This window comes from Aedes albopictus, chromosome 1, assembly GCF_035046485.1.
Source record: "Aedes albopictus strain Foshan chromosome 1, AalbF5, whole genome shotgun sequence".
NCBI lineage: Eukaryota > Metazoa > Arthropoda > Insecta > Diptera > Culicidae > Aedes > Aedes albopictus.
This window is the reverse complement of record NC_085136.1, coordinates 92,650,145-92,669,111: the sequence shown is the minus strand read 5'-3', so window position 1 is coordinate 92,669,111 and position 18,967 is coordinate 92,650,145. Positions and strand designations below refer to the sequence as shown.

Sequence of the window (18,967 nt, the reverse complement as noted above, 5' to 3'; positions counted from 1 at the left end):
AAATAATAAACATACACCAAAGGGTTCTCAGTCAATTATTTGGCTAATTTTACCGATTCATTACAGAGCTACAGATGTACTTCTGTGTCCAGATTATTGCGGATACAGGCTTTAGAGTATCTTCGTGCCTGCCACACGATATACACATGCAAAATGGTCATTGGCAAAGGCAGCTCTCAGTTAATAACTGTGGAAGTGCTCATTGAACACTAAGCTGAGAAGTAGGCTTTGTCCCAGTGAGGACGTTACGAAGAAGAAGAAGAAGAAGAAGAAGAGGTGTTTCAAAGCGTTTCAGGGAGTTCCAGGAGCTTTATTGGGTAGCTCTCACTGAGACCGTCCCTCTATTTACACCATTTCTTCAAAAATGTTTGAGGTGTCGATTTTCTGAAAATTCTCCCCAAAACAGTAAGGAAATGCATTTGGTTAATCAAATTTATGGAACTCCCGTTAGTTAGACCCACAACCATGTTTGCGGACCCTTCGGTCAATTGTTGGCTCATTCAAACTTTCGTTATAACTCGAAAGTTTCTCCAGAAGGTTCCGGGTCATTTGGCCGAACGCCATTTGGCCGAATGCCGTTTGGCCGAATGCCGTTTGGCCGAAAAAGGTATGATGAACTTAAGTGATCATGCCACTGTTTCCTATATCAGTATAACTCGAAAGAATAGCCTAGATTCAAAGAAGGAAAAATCTCCGACAAAAATATTCTCAGTTCAAACGCCAACTAATCCCTTGATGGTAAAACTAGAAAGAATAGCCTATGACTAAAAGAAGGAAATATTTCTGATGATCATGTTGGCAGCTAGAATGTTATTTAGAGTTTGAACACGCCTCCAAATCCTTTGGATAAAAATTCGGCCAAACGGCATTCGGCCAAACGACCCTTTCGGCCAAATGGCATTCGGCCAAATGGCCGGACACCCTCCAGAAACCACTTCAAAACGAAATGTTGTTGAAATAAGAAAAGATAGAGGTATTTTAGCCGTTTTGTTTACGAAATCCTTACAGAGAACCCTTAAATTAAACATGCATGCAGTAATCTTCCTTTGAGCTGAACATAGTCCTGAAAAAAGAGAAAACCCAAAGTTACCATCTCACAAGAAAATTGATTGTTTACAAAACTACGATGTAGTCCACTTCACAATTACCGCTTTCTACCACAATCAAATATCTCGTACACAGTGCTGGTCCTTCCATTCCATCTGTGGCTCGTTTCATTCACCGGATCTGCGAGCGTACAACCGTATATTACTCTCACCAGACCACCCTCGACCGGAGTCGAGTGAAGTGAAAGTGCAATAGTTCGTTCTGTCTCGGAATAGTGCAAACACAAACCAAAAATGGATAGTTCACCGGATTTATCGTTAAAGCTCCGTCGCGGATCGAGCGACTCCCGCGACTCATTCTACATGGACTTTGCCCAGGGTATCGACTCGGATATCGAAGATGTCGTGACCCAAGCTTCGGGTGGTGCACCCAACAGTTGCCAAACACCGGTGGGGACCGTCACGACTCCGAGCACCTTGGTCCCCATCACCACGAGCAGCACCACCGCCAGTATACCGGACGTTACGGTTATGTCCGCTTGCGGTACTAGTCATTCGGGAACCGTTGTGATTCCTGAAGATCCCGAAGATTTAGATGATGACATGGAGGAGATGGAACCGGTACCACCACCGATGCCGGAGCTGGGCGATCACCCGATTCCTTCGGTCGCCGCCGGGATGGATATGCCGTTGCCTCCGCTGCCGACGCTGGACATAGACGACAGGTTAGTAAACGCACCCCACTCTCTTCCAATAAAAATCATCGCGACACAGCGAACGCAATTGTTTCAAATGGTCAAGGGCAGATGGTTTAGACCTTCCAGAGCTTCTGTTCTTTCAAACTGTTTGGCACCGTGCTGCGCATCAAACGTTTGAGAACCTCTGCCCCAACAGTAATCGACCAATTTAGCCAGCCACACGCGGAGGGGAGCATTAAACGAACAAGTGCATTATTTGACCCATATTTTTTCCTCTGTCCCTAGCTGCAACATTCCAACCAAACATTTGCTCGAATGTGGGTGCGTTATGAATGATCGTATTAAATGATAAGAAGCTGAAATAAAAGAGGAATTCCACGGAGTCATGTCAGTCGATCCTGAGCGACCATTTCAAAAATATCTGAAACTTTGCACAGTTTTTCAATTTCATCTAAATCGCCATTTTTCGATATCAAACCTTCATATTCACTCACGACTAACTTTTCAAAAGGGTGTATGCGAAAATAGTTCAAAAATATTCTAAAAGCTGTACAGCAAAAACGGATTGTTCGATTGTTATGAATTTTTCAGCAAAGTTAGATAACTAAATGATGATTCCTTAGAAAATATACACTGTAAAAAATTTCTTTTTTTACTATAAAAAAATATGATCTTTGTCACAAAAACTCAAATATCTCAGAACCCTATCTTTTTACCAACGTCAATTTTTTAGGGAAAATGGCCCATTATAACAGCTATCTACCATAAAATTTTGGTGATGGTAAACTGATAAACAAAAAAGTTATAACATTTCAAACATTTCACAATTTTTACATTTAGTAACAAAAAAAAAAAAATTTTTCTGTGTAAATTATTTCGAGAACTATATTTTGATGCTGATTTTATTGTAAAGGCTACCGCATGAATTAAACAAGTTGTTTTCATGGTATTTTTGTTTGATTATTTATAATTACTATAGTATCTATTTGAACCTTACACGCGATCCAGTGTTGTGATCAAAAATATTGAGATTGTCATACTTTTTATTGTACGTGACTGGTGAAAAAATCCCTTGATAGTGTTGAAAAGCTGTTGATCATAAGAAAAATGGAATTAAACTTATTTTGAAGACGAAAGCTGCATAATAAAAGTTTTATATATACGCGTATACGTCTAGTTGATCTGCAAAAAAATACCTCTTAGGGTCGATTTCTTCACCCTGGCTTAGGCGTTAAGCCAGGTTTAACTATATGGGTAAGCCTGGCTTACGGGTTAAGCCGAGGTGAAGAAATCGGCCCTTAGAGAACAGACTTTATGATCGGAAAAATGCGAGTAACTTCAACAACAACAAATGCATGAGAGGTACATACCACAGACAAACAGACAAAACGCCAAGAACAATTTTCGTGAAAATCCATCGCCCAGTTCACACTACCACCACCTGGTGGAAATGTTTCACGAAACACTGCGTTGTGCAATATCGTCATCAGAAGGCGCTAGTGTGAAACGTCAAACGCAAAGAAAAACGATGGGCACTCTTCTGGTTATGAAAGCCACAACCAAGATTCAAAATGATCGTTAAAGGCGTGGTCAATGAAAATTTCGTCAGTGTTACGTTTGTTTGTGTGTATAGTGTATACATACCATGAAAATGCTCACGAAAAAGCAAAAAAATACTACCGCTATGGATATTAAAAATTTTATAGTAAATTTTTTCTTCGTCCAAGCAAACAACACCAAACTAGTCAGTTAAAACTAATAAGTGATTTTGTTTATTATAATCTAACGAACAACATGAACAGTCGCTTTCTCAAAGGTCTTCAACTCAACGCTCTCTTGTAGACCGCTTGTGAAAAAAAATGTTCAAAAGAGTTACGAAATCTCATAGATAAACTGAAAGAGACTGGTTATGCCCAAATTGAATACAAATTTACGCATTTGCACGTCCTGCCGTCTAGACTTTGACAAACGAGCCATCTGTATATCATCGGTAAAGCAGGGCGCAGGAAGTTCGAAAACGACAACAACTGAGAAATTGCCAGAAGTGCTAAGTGCAGAGAGTCATGCCACCGTACCATCAGCGACATCTGTTTAAACAATTTAATCACGCCTCTTTTCAAAAATGCTTTGAAATATACTTCAACATTTATACCCATTTCAATATTTTTAACGTTGCAAAACACGCTTTCAACATTCATCTTGAAGAAGAGGGAAAACACTTGTCCTCAAATGTAACAGCAAATTAATCAATAAACGACTAATGCGCGGAGGGCGTGATAAAATCGGAACAGTACTGTACATATAATATACATAATACATAATAAAAACAGATTGTTTTACTTACGCAAGGCCATTAACAATAAAATCAGCATCAAACTGCGCTTTCCGGCCGAAATAATTTACACTAAAAAAAAAATATTACTAAATGTGAAAATTGTGGAATGTTTGAATTGTCATAACTTTTTTGTTTATTAGTTTATCATCACCAATTTTTTATGGTAGATTGCTAATACAATGGACCGTTTTCCCCAAAAAATTACATTGGTAAAAAGATAGGGTTTTGAGATATTTGAGTTTTTGTGACAAAAATGATATTTTTTAATGTTAAAAAAAGATTTTTTTTTCACAGTGTACATTTTCTTAGGAATCACCATTTAGTTATCTTACTTTGCTGAACAATAAAATCTGCATCTAACTGCGATTTCTGATCGAAATAATTTACACAGAAAAAAATATTTACCAAATGTGAAAATTGTGAAATGTTTGAAATGTTATAACTTTTTTGTTTATTAGTTTACCATCACCAAATTTTTATGGTAGATTGCTAATACAATGGACCGTCTTCCCTAAAAAAATACGTTGGTAAAAAGATAGGGTTTTGAGTTATTTGAGTTTTTGTGACAAAAATGATATTTTTTAATGTTAAAAAAGATGTTTTTTCACAGTGTATATTTTCTTAGGAATCACCATTTAGTTATCTAACTTTGCTGAAAAATTTATTGCAATCGAACGAACCATTTTGGCTGTGCAGATTTTTGAATATTTTTGAACCATTTTCACATACACCCTTTTGAAAAGTTAGTCGTGATTCAAAATAAAAATTTGATATCGGAAAATGACGATTTAGATGGAACTTAAAAACTGTGCAAAGTTTCAGTTCAATAGAAAATCATGAATTAAAAAATTTCCTTAATTTTGATGCTGTTGCTTGGAATCGCTCAAAAGCAAATTCTCGTGTGGGATTTATCACCGTACGTGTCCTACTGACTGGAAGGATCGAACAGACAAAGGGGCGACTTGGCGGTAATATCACTTACTTTTTATTGATTGGCATTCCGTTTCGTCTGGAAGGATCCAATGAAGGATGAGGGCGGAAAAAGGCAGCCAATTGAATTGAAATACTGGCATATATTTTATTTTTTCTCTGGGATACGAGGTGTACGTGGATTGAATGGAAATTCCTTGAGGGAAAGGATACTAGCATGTGGATAAGTGGTAACGGACAGGAAAATCGATTCCAATTTATTGCTGGTTGAGCTATTGACCATCGCCGACCGTTCAATATTATGGAAAATGGCGAGGTATATTTTTAAACAAGTTTATTTTTGCACTTGTGTATTTTTGACTTAATGTATACACTAATGCGAGTTAAACTGATATAGTAAGTGAAGAGGTATAATCACCGCTATGAGTTATAACGCCAATTTGTTAAACCATGTATTTAACACTTCGTAAGCTCACTCACATGTTTGTAATTTGAAATGCTACTGTGAGACAAAATATTTATATGTTTGCCCAAAATTTGTGATAACATTATTTGAAAGAATGTGGCCAAGACATTGACAATACATGAAAAGTGAAAAAAATTCTAAATTTTTTCATGTATTTTTTATTTGTTTTTTTTTGTTTTTTTTACTGGCACTTTTTGTTTATGGCTAGTTTCCACTGCGTACGTACTGTGCAAAAAGATAGGACAAGTAATGGTCAAGTATTGATTCCGCTTCAAAATTACTTGTGCAGTTCGCAGATGGCAAGCAAGGAAAAAAGTGTAACACTCGTAACGCCTTCCGTGCGAATCAAATGGAGCTGTCACTTTTCCTTGCGGATAAATAGTCCGCGCTATTATTCCGTAAGGAAAAGTAACGTTTCTCTCCATACTGAATCAGTTGTCAAAATTACTTGTGGAAAAAGGTGGAATTTTACTTGAGCGCTCTACTTGGCAACAAGAAACTAAGCTTTATTATGAAACACAGTGCTTGATTTCTTCACTTCGAAATATCGGCAAAATGTACGAAATCAAATACAAAGAAAAGGTGTACCATGGAGTTTTAGGGGATGTGAAATAAACGAAGATCCGTCAAGCCATTCTCGAGAAACGGAACTTTCACGAAATGATGATTTTTTAATGTTTTCTATTGAACACTAGGTGTCACGACTGCTTGGTCGGCGCACTCACCGAGACAACATCATATAAAAAATAACCCATCATTGTCATGTGGACCGTGACAGGTACGTCAATGAGGCACGGAATGACTAGCAATAATTCTTATATCCTACATACGAGCAAACGATAGCTATAGTTACATTGAATTTGATGTTTATAAAATTTAGCCGAATTTCACCCTTATTACGCTACTTATCAACCTTAAACTGAATTAGCCCTTGACACGGTATATTTGACTAAAAGGTTACGTTAATATTGGCCTTAAAATGTGTGAATTTAAATTCCACGAACTATCCTTAATTTTGCTAGGTTTGATTGAATTAAATAATTGGAAATTCTACCTTAAATATAATACCAAAATACTCCGGTAAGTTCTATAAAATGTATTTCTTTCCTATGAACTAAAGCCAACAAATAATTAAAAGATTCTAGGAATAACCGCACATCAGGTAGAAGAAGCGAAATTTTTAGAAAATAAGTGCGAATTAGAAGCAGGAAGAATAAGTTCTAGGAAGAACAAGAAATGAACTAAATGTAAGTCGGAAAAAAATTGATTCCAAATCTTAAACATTAAAGTCTATTTGTAATTATAAGAAGTTTTTATCGAATCATTAAACCAAAAAAAAATAGAAACGTAGTGACCATGGCAATTTCAAAGTATTTGTCAAATGAATTTCAAATAAAAAAAATTGCTGAATAAATAAAGAACATTTACCCTAATCAATCTCGAAAATAATTGCCGAGGAAGTTTGCAAAAGAGTTGCCAAACACAATAATCTTAAAAAAATGCCCAATAATTCATCAAAACGATTCCAAAGTAATTGTATCGATTCCAATACAAACAACTGAAAGCATTTCCAATGAATTATAGAGCAAATTTCGCCAAATATTATTCCAAAGACATTACCAGTTTTTTGCCTTTCTCGTTTACCTAAGTGAACTGATTGGCTATATGTTCACTCAAAAAACGAATTTTCGATAGTAAGCTCGGAGGGCCAAGTCACATATACTAATCAACTCAGTTCGACGAATTGAGATGATGTCTATATGTGTGTATGTATGTATGTATGTTTGTGCGCAAAAACCGTTCACTCACTTTTAAGATACTTCCCATTGGCCGATTATTCGGATTATAGCTCGAATAGAACCGGAATTTTACCGCATTGTTTGCTATTACAAATGGTCCGAATCGGTCAAGGCGTTCCGAAGTTATGGCCAACTTAGTGATCCGGACAAGCTCCGGTAGAACTGGTTGTGAATAAAATTGAACCAAGCCCTATCATCCGACACATCAAACTGCGAATATTTTGGTAACCTTTGATGGTTGATGAATTTTGTGGGAAAATCAACTCTGGAGACGGGAAGTTTCACGATGTCGGCCCAAAATTCAAGATGGCAGCTTAATATTAAAGATGGCGGCTGTTTAATAAAGTTTTTGGCTCTAAAACCGTACAATATGAGGCATATTTCGTATGAGGAAGATGTCCGGAATCCAAAAATGGCGACCAGAATATCCAAGATGGTGGCCTGAAATCCAAGATGGCGACTCCAAATTTTAGACGTCGGTGCCTCATGGTGTTTTAGGCTCTAAAACTTTGCAATATGGGTCCCATCTGCATTTTGGGCAAAATTGAGTTTATAGCAGTTTTCTATCTTTCTTTGGATGATCTTTCAGCTGCGTGAGTAAAAGCATATAGTTTGTTCAGAAAAATCTAAAAACAACACAAAATCAGATTGTCCCATAATTAAAAGTTTTCATTTCGTGGCGATTTTTTAAAGTTTCATATATAAACTGAATTTGAAATCTTCAGAGTCCATTTCCCCAATGCCTACTTTTTACATATCGGACCGACTTGCGATTCACGGTAGTTTAATCTCTAAAACCATGAAATATGGGTATATTTAATGTGTAGAAAATGTACGGTATGGAGTCCAAAAATGGCGACCAGAATATCCAAGATGGCAGTGATTTTTTGAACATGCACAAATGCACAAAGAAATTTCTAAGGAAACTCTTAAAGAAAACTTGATTTTTTTTACCGAAGATTTTTCGAAATCAATTTTAGAAACAATCGCTGACACATTCTCTTCGCAAAGTAATTCTCAAAAAAAAAAATTCTAGTGTGATTGGCGAAGAATGGCGAAGAAAAGAAAGTTTTGAAGATATCCCCAAAAGATGTGCTGCTCGAACTTCTACATTAATTTCTAAAAAAAAATGCAAAAGCAACTACAGAGAAGATATGTATGTATGTAACTTAGATCAAAGTGATAACTCTACGTAACACAGACGCTACGTTGTGAGCGGATTTTGAATTATTTTTTCTTTCTATGCAATAGTTTGTATTATTCTGAGCAACTTTTTTCCCAGAGGCAGTGTTCCGTAACTCGAGATATACAACAACTAATTAATTTATTGGCTAGTAAGTGCAGTGGCAACGCATAGTAAGCGATTTTAAAACTAAAATGTAATCTTGGTGAGAGCTCTCAACCTTTGGAACAATTATAACAAAAATATTTAGAAGAAAGCCTCATCAGGTATTTTTGGAATAATTCAGAGACATTTTTTTCAAATATTTTTCTTGAAATGCCTGATTGATTTATGTAGAAATTCCAGCTGAGAAATAACTTCAAGGAATTCTCCAGGGAGTCCACTTGAAGTTCTTGCAGGAATTCCTCCTGTGATTTGTCCAGAGATTTCTTCTAGAATATCTTCATGAACTCCTCCAGGGATTTTCCAAAAACTCCTCAATACATCCTCCAATATTTACTTTGATATTGTTCTCGAAAAATCTCCAGAAATTCAACCTGTGGTTCCTTCAGAGATTTTTCAATTATTCCTTCAAGAATTGCTTTCTTGGTTCCTTCACAGTTTTGTGCGGCAGCCTATTTATTGCACTCATAAACAAATAGAATCGCTTCATAGATAATCAAAAAGCGCTGCATAAAGATTGAACATATGTTCCATAAAAATGTGCAGTGTTACCCATAAATAATTAAACACGTTCCATACTTTAAAAAAATGTAACGGTAAAACATAAAACTTTCTCATTAAAAGTGAAATTTTGCACCAATAAATAATACTGAAATGCTCCATAATAAAAAACAAATGCTCTATATACAAATGCAAACGCTCCATAAATAATTAAAATTGTACCCATAGAAAATTGAATATTGCTCCATAGAAAAATTAAATTGCACCATTAAAAATTGAAATTGCACCATAGAAAATAGATAAATTCACCAAAAATATTATCAAACTGCACCATAGAAAATATTAATTGCTCCAAGAAAAATTGAAAATCCTCCATAGATAGCATATTCTCATAATTTAATTCGACAGGGCTAAATTGCTTGACATTGCACTGCTTTGGTGGTGCAAATATTTTAAGTTATGGAGAATTTTCAATTTTTTATGGAGCAAATTGTATTTTATGTGGTGCAGTTTGATAATACTTATGGAGCATTTGTCTCTTTTTTATAGTGCAATTTCAATTTTTTATGGTGCAATTTCATTTTTCTATGGAACAATATTCAATTTTCTATGGGTACAATTTTAATTTTCATGGAGCGTTTGCATTTTTCTATGCAGCATTTGTGTTTTATTATGGAGCATTTCAGTATTATTTATTGGTGCAAAGTTTCACTTTTAATGAGAAAATTTTATGCTTTACCGGTACATTTTTTATAAATTATGGAACCTTTTCAATTATTTATGGGTAACACTGCACATTTTCATGGAACATATGTTCATTCTTTATGGATCGCTTTTTGGTTTTCTATGGAGCATTTGAAATTTGTTATGGTTGCAATAACTTTTTACCGTTTTGTGCAACAATTCCTTCTACTAGGGATCATCTTTAGATTATTCTAACAACTACTACTGGGATTGCTCCTGAACTGCTTCCGAGATCCCTTTAGATATATATGGCAAGAATGGTCTAGGATATTTCCTGGGTTTTCAGCCTGCAGCTAATCATCCAGGAATTCCTGGAATACAATTACGAGTAGTAAACGGAGATATTCCTGCCTAAAATGCCTAATAAATCTCAGCAAGAATTCCTGGAGAAATTTCAGTTGGAACTTTTCAAGGAATCTCAGTAGAAATCACTGGAATACAAAGAGCAATTCCTATAGAGGAATTCTTGAAGCATCTCTAAAGGACTCATAGTAGCATTTTCTGGAAGAACTTCAAGAGGATCCTCTTGAGAAATCCCAGGAGAAAATGCTGGAAGATTTTTTTTTTTTGAGAAATGCTCTTGGAATTCCTCAAGAAACGTCTGGTGGGATTCTGTTAAAAAATACTGCTGGGATTACTCCAAGGGTTTTTTCCCAGAAATTGCTCCAGTCATTTATTGAAGGATTTGAAGAACCTCCAGAAATTGTGTCTAGGATTAATTCATGAAGTCCTACCAGGATTTTTTCAAGCATTTTTGGTATGGTATGGTATTTCTGCAGTTATAGCTTCAAAGAGTCGTTAAAAAATCCCTTAAGGAATTCTAGCAGGAACTGCATTAAAAAATCCAGCTAGATTTCTCCGTGGATTTCCACCACGAATACCTGGAGAAATCACAGTAGCTTCCAGAAATAATTTCAACAGAAATTTTCAAAGGATTTCCAGTAAAAATACAATTAGATATTCTTACAAAAACCCTAATGACGCACCCTGTACGCCAAACTGGCAGCTCCTAAGAACATAAGCGCCACGTAGTGGGCGAATTTCAAACTAAATTCTTTTCTAGATGAAAGTTTTCATACTTCTGAGCAACTTTGTCAAACACAGTATTCTTCTTATTCGTCCAGAACCAAACTGATAGCTTTTTTTCACCAGTAGCGCCGCGTAATGAGTAAATTTCGATCTGAACTGTTTCCTGTGTTTCCTTCTGAGCAACATTGCCGAAGACAGTATCCTGCTAATGGACCACTTAGGGAACGCGAGATGTACGACGATAAGACTAAACTGGAAGCTCCTAAGCACACTAGCGCTGTGAGTGAATCATGAACTGAATTGTTTTCGATGCGAAATCTCGTAGTCTTCTGCGCAACTTGGCGGAAGGCAGTATGTTTCTGAAGAACGCAAGATATTTCACACCTACTGTCACATTATAATGCTATATTACATGTCCGTCATGGCTCCCCATGTGGCAGAATCTTGGTGGCAATGTTCCCAGAACCACTGTTATTAACAGAATTATCTTTTAAATACGGCATTGACAACGAGAATCGGTGAACTGTCCATCTTTCTATGAGAGTTTGAATTGCTGGGTCATAATAAGCCCATTCAACTTTTTCTTAATGCCAGAAGAAGATTAACATGCTAAGGAGTGTATCGAAAATTAACTATAAACGTTCAAAATGATTTATCTCGAAGCACGGTTGGTATTTGTATTCCGATTCTTCTATGAGATCTTCACAATATAGTTAGCTTGAAGAAATTTGGAAAATGTTAAGTATTATTGAAAATATGGTTCTATGAGTACACCACACAAAATTACAATCTTTACAAAATGCATTTTTTTTTTAATTTAAACGTTTACATTATTTTAAGCAGAGAAATTGGAAAAGAATATATTTGCGCAAAAAAAAAGAGAAAAAAAAATTAAATATTTTTCCACAGTTTTCGCTATTTCAAATTTTTAGGTGGTGTCCAAATTTTTAAAAACATGTATGCAATCTTTGAGCTAAAAGTCCAAGTTGAATGATTATTTTTTTAAAATCAGGACTGCCATTCTTTGTTTTAAAGATTTAAATAATATTTTTTTTTGTTATTGGTGAATTTTACTTTGGTTAATTCTTCACGCACCTATTTGTATAGTATCTCCAAAAATAAGATAATGTTTATTTCGAATATGTAGAATATTTTTAGGCAGTGGTGAACGTTTATAGTTAACGATACAGTCCTTAGTACACAGGGTCGAATGTTGGACAAAGCAAACTAATGCTCAAGCATTTGTTTGACTTGATCAGATTTTCATTAGTGCCAAACATATTTTGGCCCTTCAGTTCATTCCTTGTCAAATATTTGACCCTGAGTACCTATAACCTTAATAGCGAGGTAACCCAGGGGAAGGATTGTTAATTGCTAAGAATTATTAATTGCGAGTTTTCTTTTCATTGGAGAGTTACTGTCAACATACTGGCTTGTGAAGAGAGAGAGAGTTCTTTGGCTATGAATGAAACTTTGCATATCTTCAAAACACTTTCTTTGGAACATGCACCAACACACCTGAAGGATGGTGGAAAATTATACTTGATTATGACATTTGACTGGAAATCGCACAATTATGCGAAATTTCACACTCCAATTTCACTTCACTTACACTCATTGCACAATTATGGGTCACTCAAGGAACAATCATTTCATAATATGAATCGTTTTTCATACAAAAATAACACTTTCATTATTTTTATTTTATATTCTCTTCATTGAAACTCCTTTTTATTGTTTTATATAAAAATCTGCTTGTAAAATTCACTTTAGGCGGTGAATATTACTGAAATGTTGGTGAATAATGAAAACCACAATCATGGGTCAAAATTGGCTGTGTAACAATTATGGGTCAATTTGTTGCCTATTATGGGTCACTCAAGAGGAATCGGCTGAACAATAATGTTTTGTCTATTTTTTCAATGAATGGTCACTTATTCTAGATAGATCAACTATAGTAGAATCTAAAACTGGTCTCAAACCTCTTAACGAAGCGTTTTTTCACGATTTGGAATCAATTTTTCAAAATTGGGACAAAATCTCCAACACAAGGGGCTGTCCATAAACCACGTGGTCATTTTTTTGGGAATTTTTAGCCCCCCCCGCGTGGTCATTTGTCCATACAAATTTTTTTATTTGTCCATACAAAATGGTCATTGGCCGAACCCCCCCCATCACCACGTGGTTTATGGACAGCCCCCAACCACTGATAAACGCCTAAAAGTATGCAATGCCCATGTACGCTGAACTGTCAATATTATGCTGCACAAAAAGTGACCCATAATTGTGTGATTTTCGGTGTTCCTTGTCACAATAATGAGTCATTTAAATTTTGCCTGAAATAAGCTTTAATTAGCAGCAGTCACATGATTTTTTACATTTAGAACGTAAATTATACTTTTGTTCTGGTGACGATACCATTTCGCACTTGAAAATCACTAAAGCTCGCCTTTACAGAGCTTACGAAATCAGCGCACTCACTTTCTGATGTTCACAATCGAAGCGTTACTTTGACAGATAGTTTTATGCCGAACAAAAAATTACTGAAAATATGTATGTTTCGACGTATAAGCCCGTGTGCGATACGTATAGTGACACAAAACAAATCAACTCATCAACGAAAAATGATAATGGCTAACAAAAGCTTGTAATTAATTAGAATTAATCTATTAAAGTGGAAAGTGACTAATAATTGTGTGTGACCCATAATTGTCAGATTCATTTGATGATCCAACCGAGCGATTTACACTAAAGCTCTGTGGCACTTCAAAGTTGGATTTCACTGCTGCAGAATGCAGCAAAAGCTGTTCAGCTAAACAAAACAATAGCTTTTTCCGGTCGGTAAAAAATTTGTTTATTGTTGTCTTCGTCTAGGGAGGATGCTAGCAAATGTGTGCGTGGATTTTCTGCATACGAAACATCGTAATTCACAATAACAGAGAGATACTTTTTCATTGCACTGTGATGTCGAATAAACTGCATTATTGGTAGGTGCTGCTAGACGGGAATTAGATAAAACCTCTATAAGAACATATGTTTTGTAGAGGCAAATTACGGATTGAAGTACATTTTGCATACCGCTCGTTTGTCCTAAGTGTTGAAGAATTGCTGAATTCAGCTCTACCCAAGACAGTACTTGATTAAAATTTCCTGTGCACCGCTGTTCGTTTTGCTGTCAAGCAGGAGCTGTTCCAAAATTCTGCCAAGTTCAGTGCACTTTATTAACTCACGCAGACACCAACTTTCCAAAGTAAATAATGGGAGAGTCGATAGGAAAATTTATTATCTTCTTCCCACCCACAATCAACGATATTCGCGTAGACTGTGACAAAATCTCTTGGGGATGGTAAAACAAGCGACAACAAAGCCAGCCAGCGCTAGCCAGCCAGTAGTGTTCAGCTTCAACCCAACCCTCCGGCGCGACACGATGCGGCGCAACTTTTTACGGGGCAAACAAATCCACGGGTGAGGGCGCAAATTTTCGAGCTGCCAAACAACAAGCGTGAGCAAAATTATTTAAATCACTTGACATAATTTATTCCGAGCACGCTATCACTTTAACGAGAGTAGTAGGGCTGTGACAGCGACAGCAGCATCAGCTACCTACCTACAACAGAATCATCGGAAGCTGAAGCAGCTGGTTTTGTGTATGTATACATAGCTGAATCTGGCGTAGAAGAGACTCAGTCAAGTTGATTTTTAATGAGATGATGGCACTCATTGCTTTGCATGTGGCTGATTTTATGTTGTCATTTGGTTCCGATTTGTGCACCAGAAAATGCATAAGTGATTCGACGATGTTTAAGGGTTTTCTGACATTCAAGAGAAGGAGACTCGGTATAGTGATAGAAAGTGTATTCCAAAAGTGTGCATGTTAATATCTGAATTCCTAGCTATAAGGAGTTCTCAAATAAGTTAAAAATGAGCATAAGCAAATCGGATCCAACATTTTTCAAAAGCGAGACTGTTTTTGAAAATACTACATTCTTTGAAAAGGTAAAAAGGAGCATTTTCCGTATCTGGTAGCCTGTATATAGAATACATAGGGATAGTTACGCCAGTTAGGGCCCATATAGCCGAGGCGGTAAACGCACGGGTATTGAGCATGACCATGCTGAGGGTGACGGGTTCGATTCCCGGTCGGTCCAGGATCTTTTCGTAAAGGAAATTTTCTTGACTTCCTTGGGCATAAAGTATGTTCGTGCCTGCCACACGATGTACGCATGCAAAATGGTCATTGGCAGAGGAAGCTCTCAGTTAATAACTGTGGAAGTGCTCATAGAACACTAAGCTGAGATGCAGGCTTTGTCCCAATGAGGACGTTACGCCAAGAAGAGAGAGAGAGAGAGAGAGAGAGAGAGAGAGAGAGGGATAGTTACGCCTTTTCAATTGGGTTTTTAAATTTAGAACAATGTATTGATTTTTTGATTTTATACGAAAAAGCACCTTTTTCTAAGCCAGCATGATTTTTTCAGATTTTTAGAACTTTATTTTGATACCTAAATTCAATTACAAAGAGATTTTTTGAAATCACCTTTTGACAGCTGGGCAACTGTTTGACAGCTCCGCCCAGTACAAAATGCGATGAGGGATGATTCGACAAATCGCTCCCATACACACTTCAAATCGATTTTTAAATAGGTTTCCGAACACCAAAATTTATGAAAATTTGGATTTCGGCTCCATTTGGAATGCAGATTCAGAAAATGGAACTATCTCAACACCGCTAAAGAAGCCAATTACTGGTGCCCAAATGTTTGATTTCAGATTTTATACATCACAGGCCAAAAGCAGTTTGAAGCTCTTTCAGAGGCGTTTCAAGAGGGTGAACCATTTATAGGAGCTCCATTATTTGGCCGCCGCTACCGCAACAGCGCTGGTCTGGAACACGTTTATTATGACCAGTTTCATCGCCGGGGTCATATATGACCTATCCGGCTCTAAATAGTTAAATGCCGTTTCAGTGAGGCTCCCTGAAAAACCCCTGAAATACCACAGACAAGTCCCTGACACCACCAGAAGATTTCTGATAAACTCTGAAGCTCCTGGAAATATCCTGAAATCTCCACAAGCACGCTCCTGGGAAATCCTCTGAATCACCCCATAAATGCACCAAAACATTCTGAATTTCGAGAAACGCTATGAACCATTCCTATAAGCCTAATCTTCCAGATACTATTTGAAACGCCCCTGAAATCCCTCTGAAGCCACCAGAATCCCCTAAATAGCTAGCTTTGAGACCCCCTCAATCCCCATAAGCACTCCTGATACCCCACTGAATGCAATTCAGACCTCTCAAAACGTCCGTAAAACATCTTCACACTCCCTGAAACCCCCTGAATTGCTTTGAAACGCTCTTAAGCGCCAATCATCCTCTACTGGAACCTCTGAAACACCGCTGAACTCCCCTGAGATCCCATGAAATGCTTCTGAATGTTCTCTCTACCCCCCTGAGAACCCCAAAAATGACACTGGGTACCTTTGAAAATCCTTGATGCCTGATCTTGACTTGTCCATAAATCGTCATGAAACGCCTTTGAAAACCGTCAAGATCGCTTTGACGTCCTGAGACGTCCCTGCAACGGTCCAAAATTCCCTGAATCCACTCCTGCCACCCCTGAAAATACCCTGAATTGCCCTTAGGCTCCCAAAGACCCCATGAAACGCCCCCTGATACCTTCAGAAATGCCCCTGGGTACCCCTGGAGACCGCCGTTTCCCCCAAAAAGTCACTGAATTCAACAAAAACACCTTGGAATCCTCTAAAACCGCGGCCACCATAGTGCAACCCGCGGGCCGCACGTGATGTCCAGTTCTCTATGTTGCCATAGAATTCCTTGCCATGTTTCTTATGAAAGCTGTTCTACTTCAGAAGTAATCAAGAATAACGTGTTGAGTGTTTCGCAAATCGACCCAGGTATTTCAATACGAGCAGTTGAAAAAATGGGCCTAAGTATCACTGCTCTAAAGCGTTCCACTCATATGCTGAAACACCCCTGAAAGCCTCTGAGATCCTTTGAGACCCCCGAAACCCCTCGAAACCCCATGAAATTCCATAAAATGTCTGCACTATTCAGCCTTCTTTCAGCCTTTAAGTCGATGAACATTTCCTCACACCCCGCTTCTTTCTGGCGGCGTTTACAAACAGGTTTGTTATTTTCGCTTCTGGATGGTGACAAACAGATTCATGGGGTTTCAAAGACGTTTCAAGGGGTTTAGGGTCCTCTGAAACCCCGTGAATTCCTGAGAAATGTTTCTGAAACCCTCTTAATAATATCTGAAAACAATATGTTGTTCAGGGTTCCAGGGGTTTAGAGGGTGTGCAAGAGGCGGTTTTGATGATTCCGGGGAATTTCAGGGGTATTACAGGTTCTTTCACGAGGGTCCAGAGGCGTTACAAGAAGGTGTCAGGGGCTGTACAGGAGTTTCAGGGTATTTAAGTTGGCCTCAGGAGGTTCTGGAGGCGTTTTAGAAAGTTTCAAAAAATATACGGACACCATCTTCAGCCAAGGGAAACTCATCACTAGACAACGGGCACGTGAATATGGAGGAGAAACTAGTCCCGCAAAAAGTTTCATTGCCTAGAGCGGGAATCAAACCCTCACCCCATGGTGACTCTTACCGCATGTCTACGAGGCTCCACAGTTTAGAAGATTTCAGAGGATTTTTAGTGCTATTTAGATGAGTTTCAGAGAATTTTCAGCAGATAAGGATCGTAGGAGGTTTCAGCAGGATTTAGGGGAGTGTTGTAAGTTTCAGAGGGTTGCAGGGGTGTAGCAGGGGTTTTCCAGGAGGTTTCAGGTGAATGCTCCTGAGATGCAAATATAGAGTATTTTGGGAGAAATTCAGGAAATACCCTGCAACCCTTTGAAACGACCTTAAATCCGCCTCTAACTCCCATCTAAATCCCCTGAAATGTTTTCGAAAACTTCTTGAAATCCTTTCAAGCCCTCTGTAATGTTCCAGAAATACCCCTAACACATAGTACTGTCCATGAAACACCACTGAAAATCCAAAGAAACATCCAGTAACTCCCCCTCTTGAAATCTCTTGAAAATCCCTTTGTGACTATTGACTTTTCAAGGCTCACTAAACACAATCTTGAATCATGCATAACTTGTGTGTTTGAATGAAATTCATGCTATTAGGTCATCGGATCTACAAGTACAATCTGTCTGGATTGTTTTAGGACTCTTCTGGAACCGCCTAAAACGCCCAAAAACCGCCCATGAATCGCTTTAAAACTTCCCCTAAAGCCACTCCGAAAGCCTTCGAAGCGCCAAGAAACCCCTCTGAAATCTCTTGAAACGCCTCAAAAGTCACCTAAAGCCTTCTCCGAAACTTCCGGAAATGCACCGAAATGCCCTAAAACGCATTATAACGCCTTAAAACACCTCCTGAAACCCCCTTAACCCCCGTTAAGTTCACCTGAGAATCTGCACAGCCCACCTAAGACTTCTTCAAAAGCTTCTGAAACATCCTGCAACTCATTGGATCCCCATGAAACCTTCTGAAAAGTCCTGAAACGCTTTGTAAAGCCTTGTAAGGCATTGAAACCTCCCCTGAAGCTCTTCGGAAAGCCCGTGCAGACCTTTGGTTAACCCTTTGGAGTCGGAGGGGTCATATATGACCCCAACAGAGAAACGGCTGCATAAATTCACTCATTCCATAAAACAGAATACTGTCTTCGGAAAAGTTGTTGCAAATTGAGTCCTCTATTAGGGAAATATAGGAATATTTGTATTTGGGACTTCATTGATAACCTAGAACATCCTGAACAACATGAAATTTGAAAAAAAAAAAACGAAATAATTGACATACCAGTTGTTCTAAAAGCTGAACTTGGATGTGGGTTAGGTTTTTATGTATTCATTAAGCCTTCGTCAAGAATATCAAAAGGTGTTTTATATTCTGGGATGTTCTAGATGTTCAAAACTGTCCTGTAGTGAAGTCCTTCAAATCTACAAGAATAATATTTTATGTATTTTCGCCACAAATAATAGCATTGCATGAACTACTGGGATTCGTGAAGCTCATGACATCTACAATGTCATTTATAGACAGTATAGGGATAT

The 18,967-nt window shown here is 37.6% G+C and overlaps 1 protein-coding gene across 2 annotated transcripts in view; it reads left to right on the top strand.

The window, feature by feature from the left end:
- Window positions 1-18,967, top strand: part of LOC109427366 (proton channel OtopLc) — a 97,530-nt gene that overhangs the window by 22,497 nt on the left and 56,066 nt on the right. For both annotated transcript variants that reach the window (XM_062845037.1, XM_062845036.1), the window contains exon 2: window positions 1,183-1,771. In XM_062845037.1, coding sequence (XP_062701021.1) covers window positions 1,341-1,771 — 431 coding nt within the window. In that variant the 5' untranslated portion in view covers window positions 1,183-1,340. The remainder of the gene's footprint in view (window positions 1-1,182; window positions 1,772-18,967) is intronic.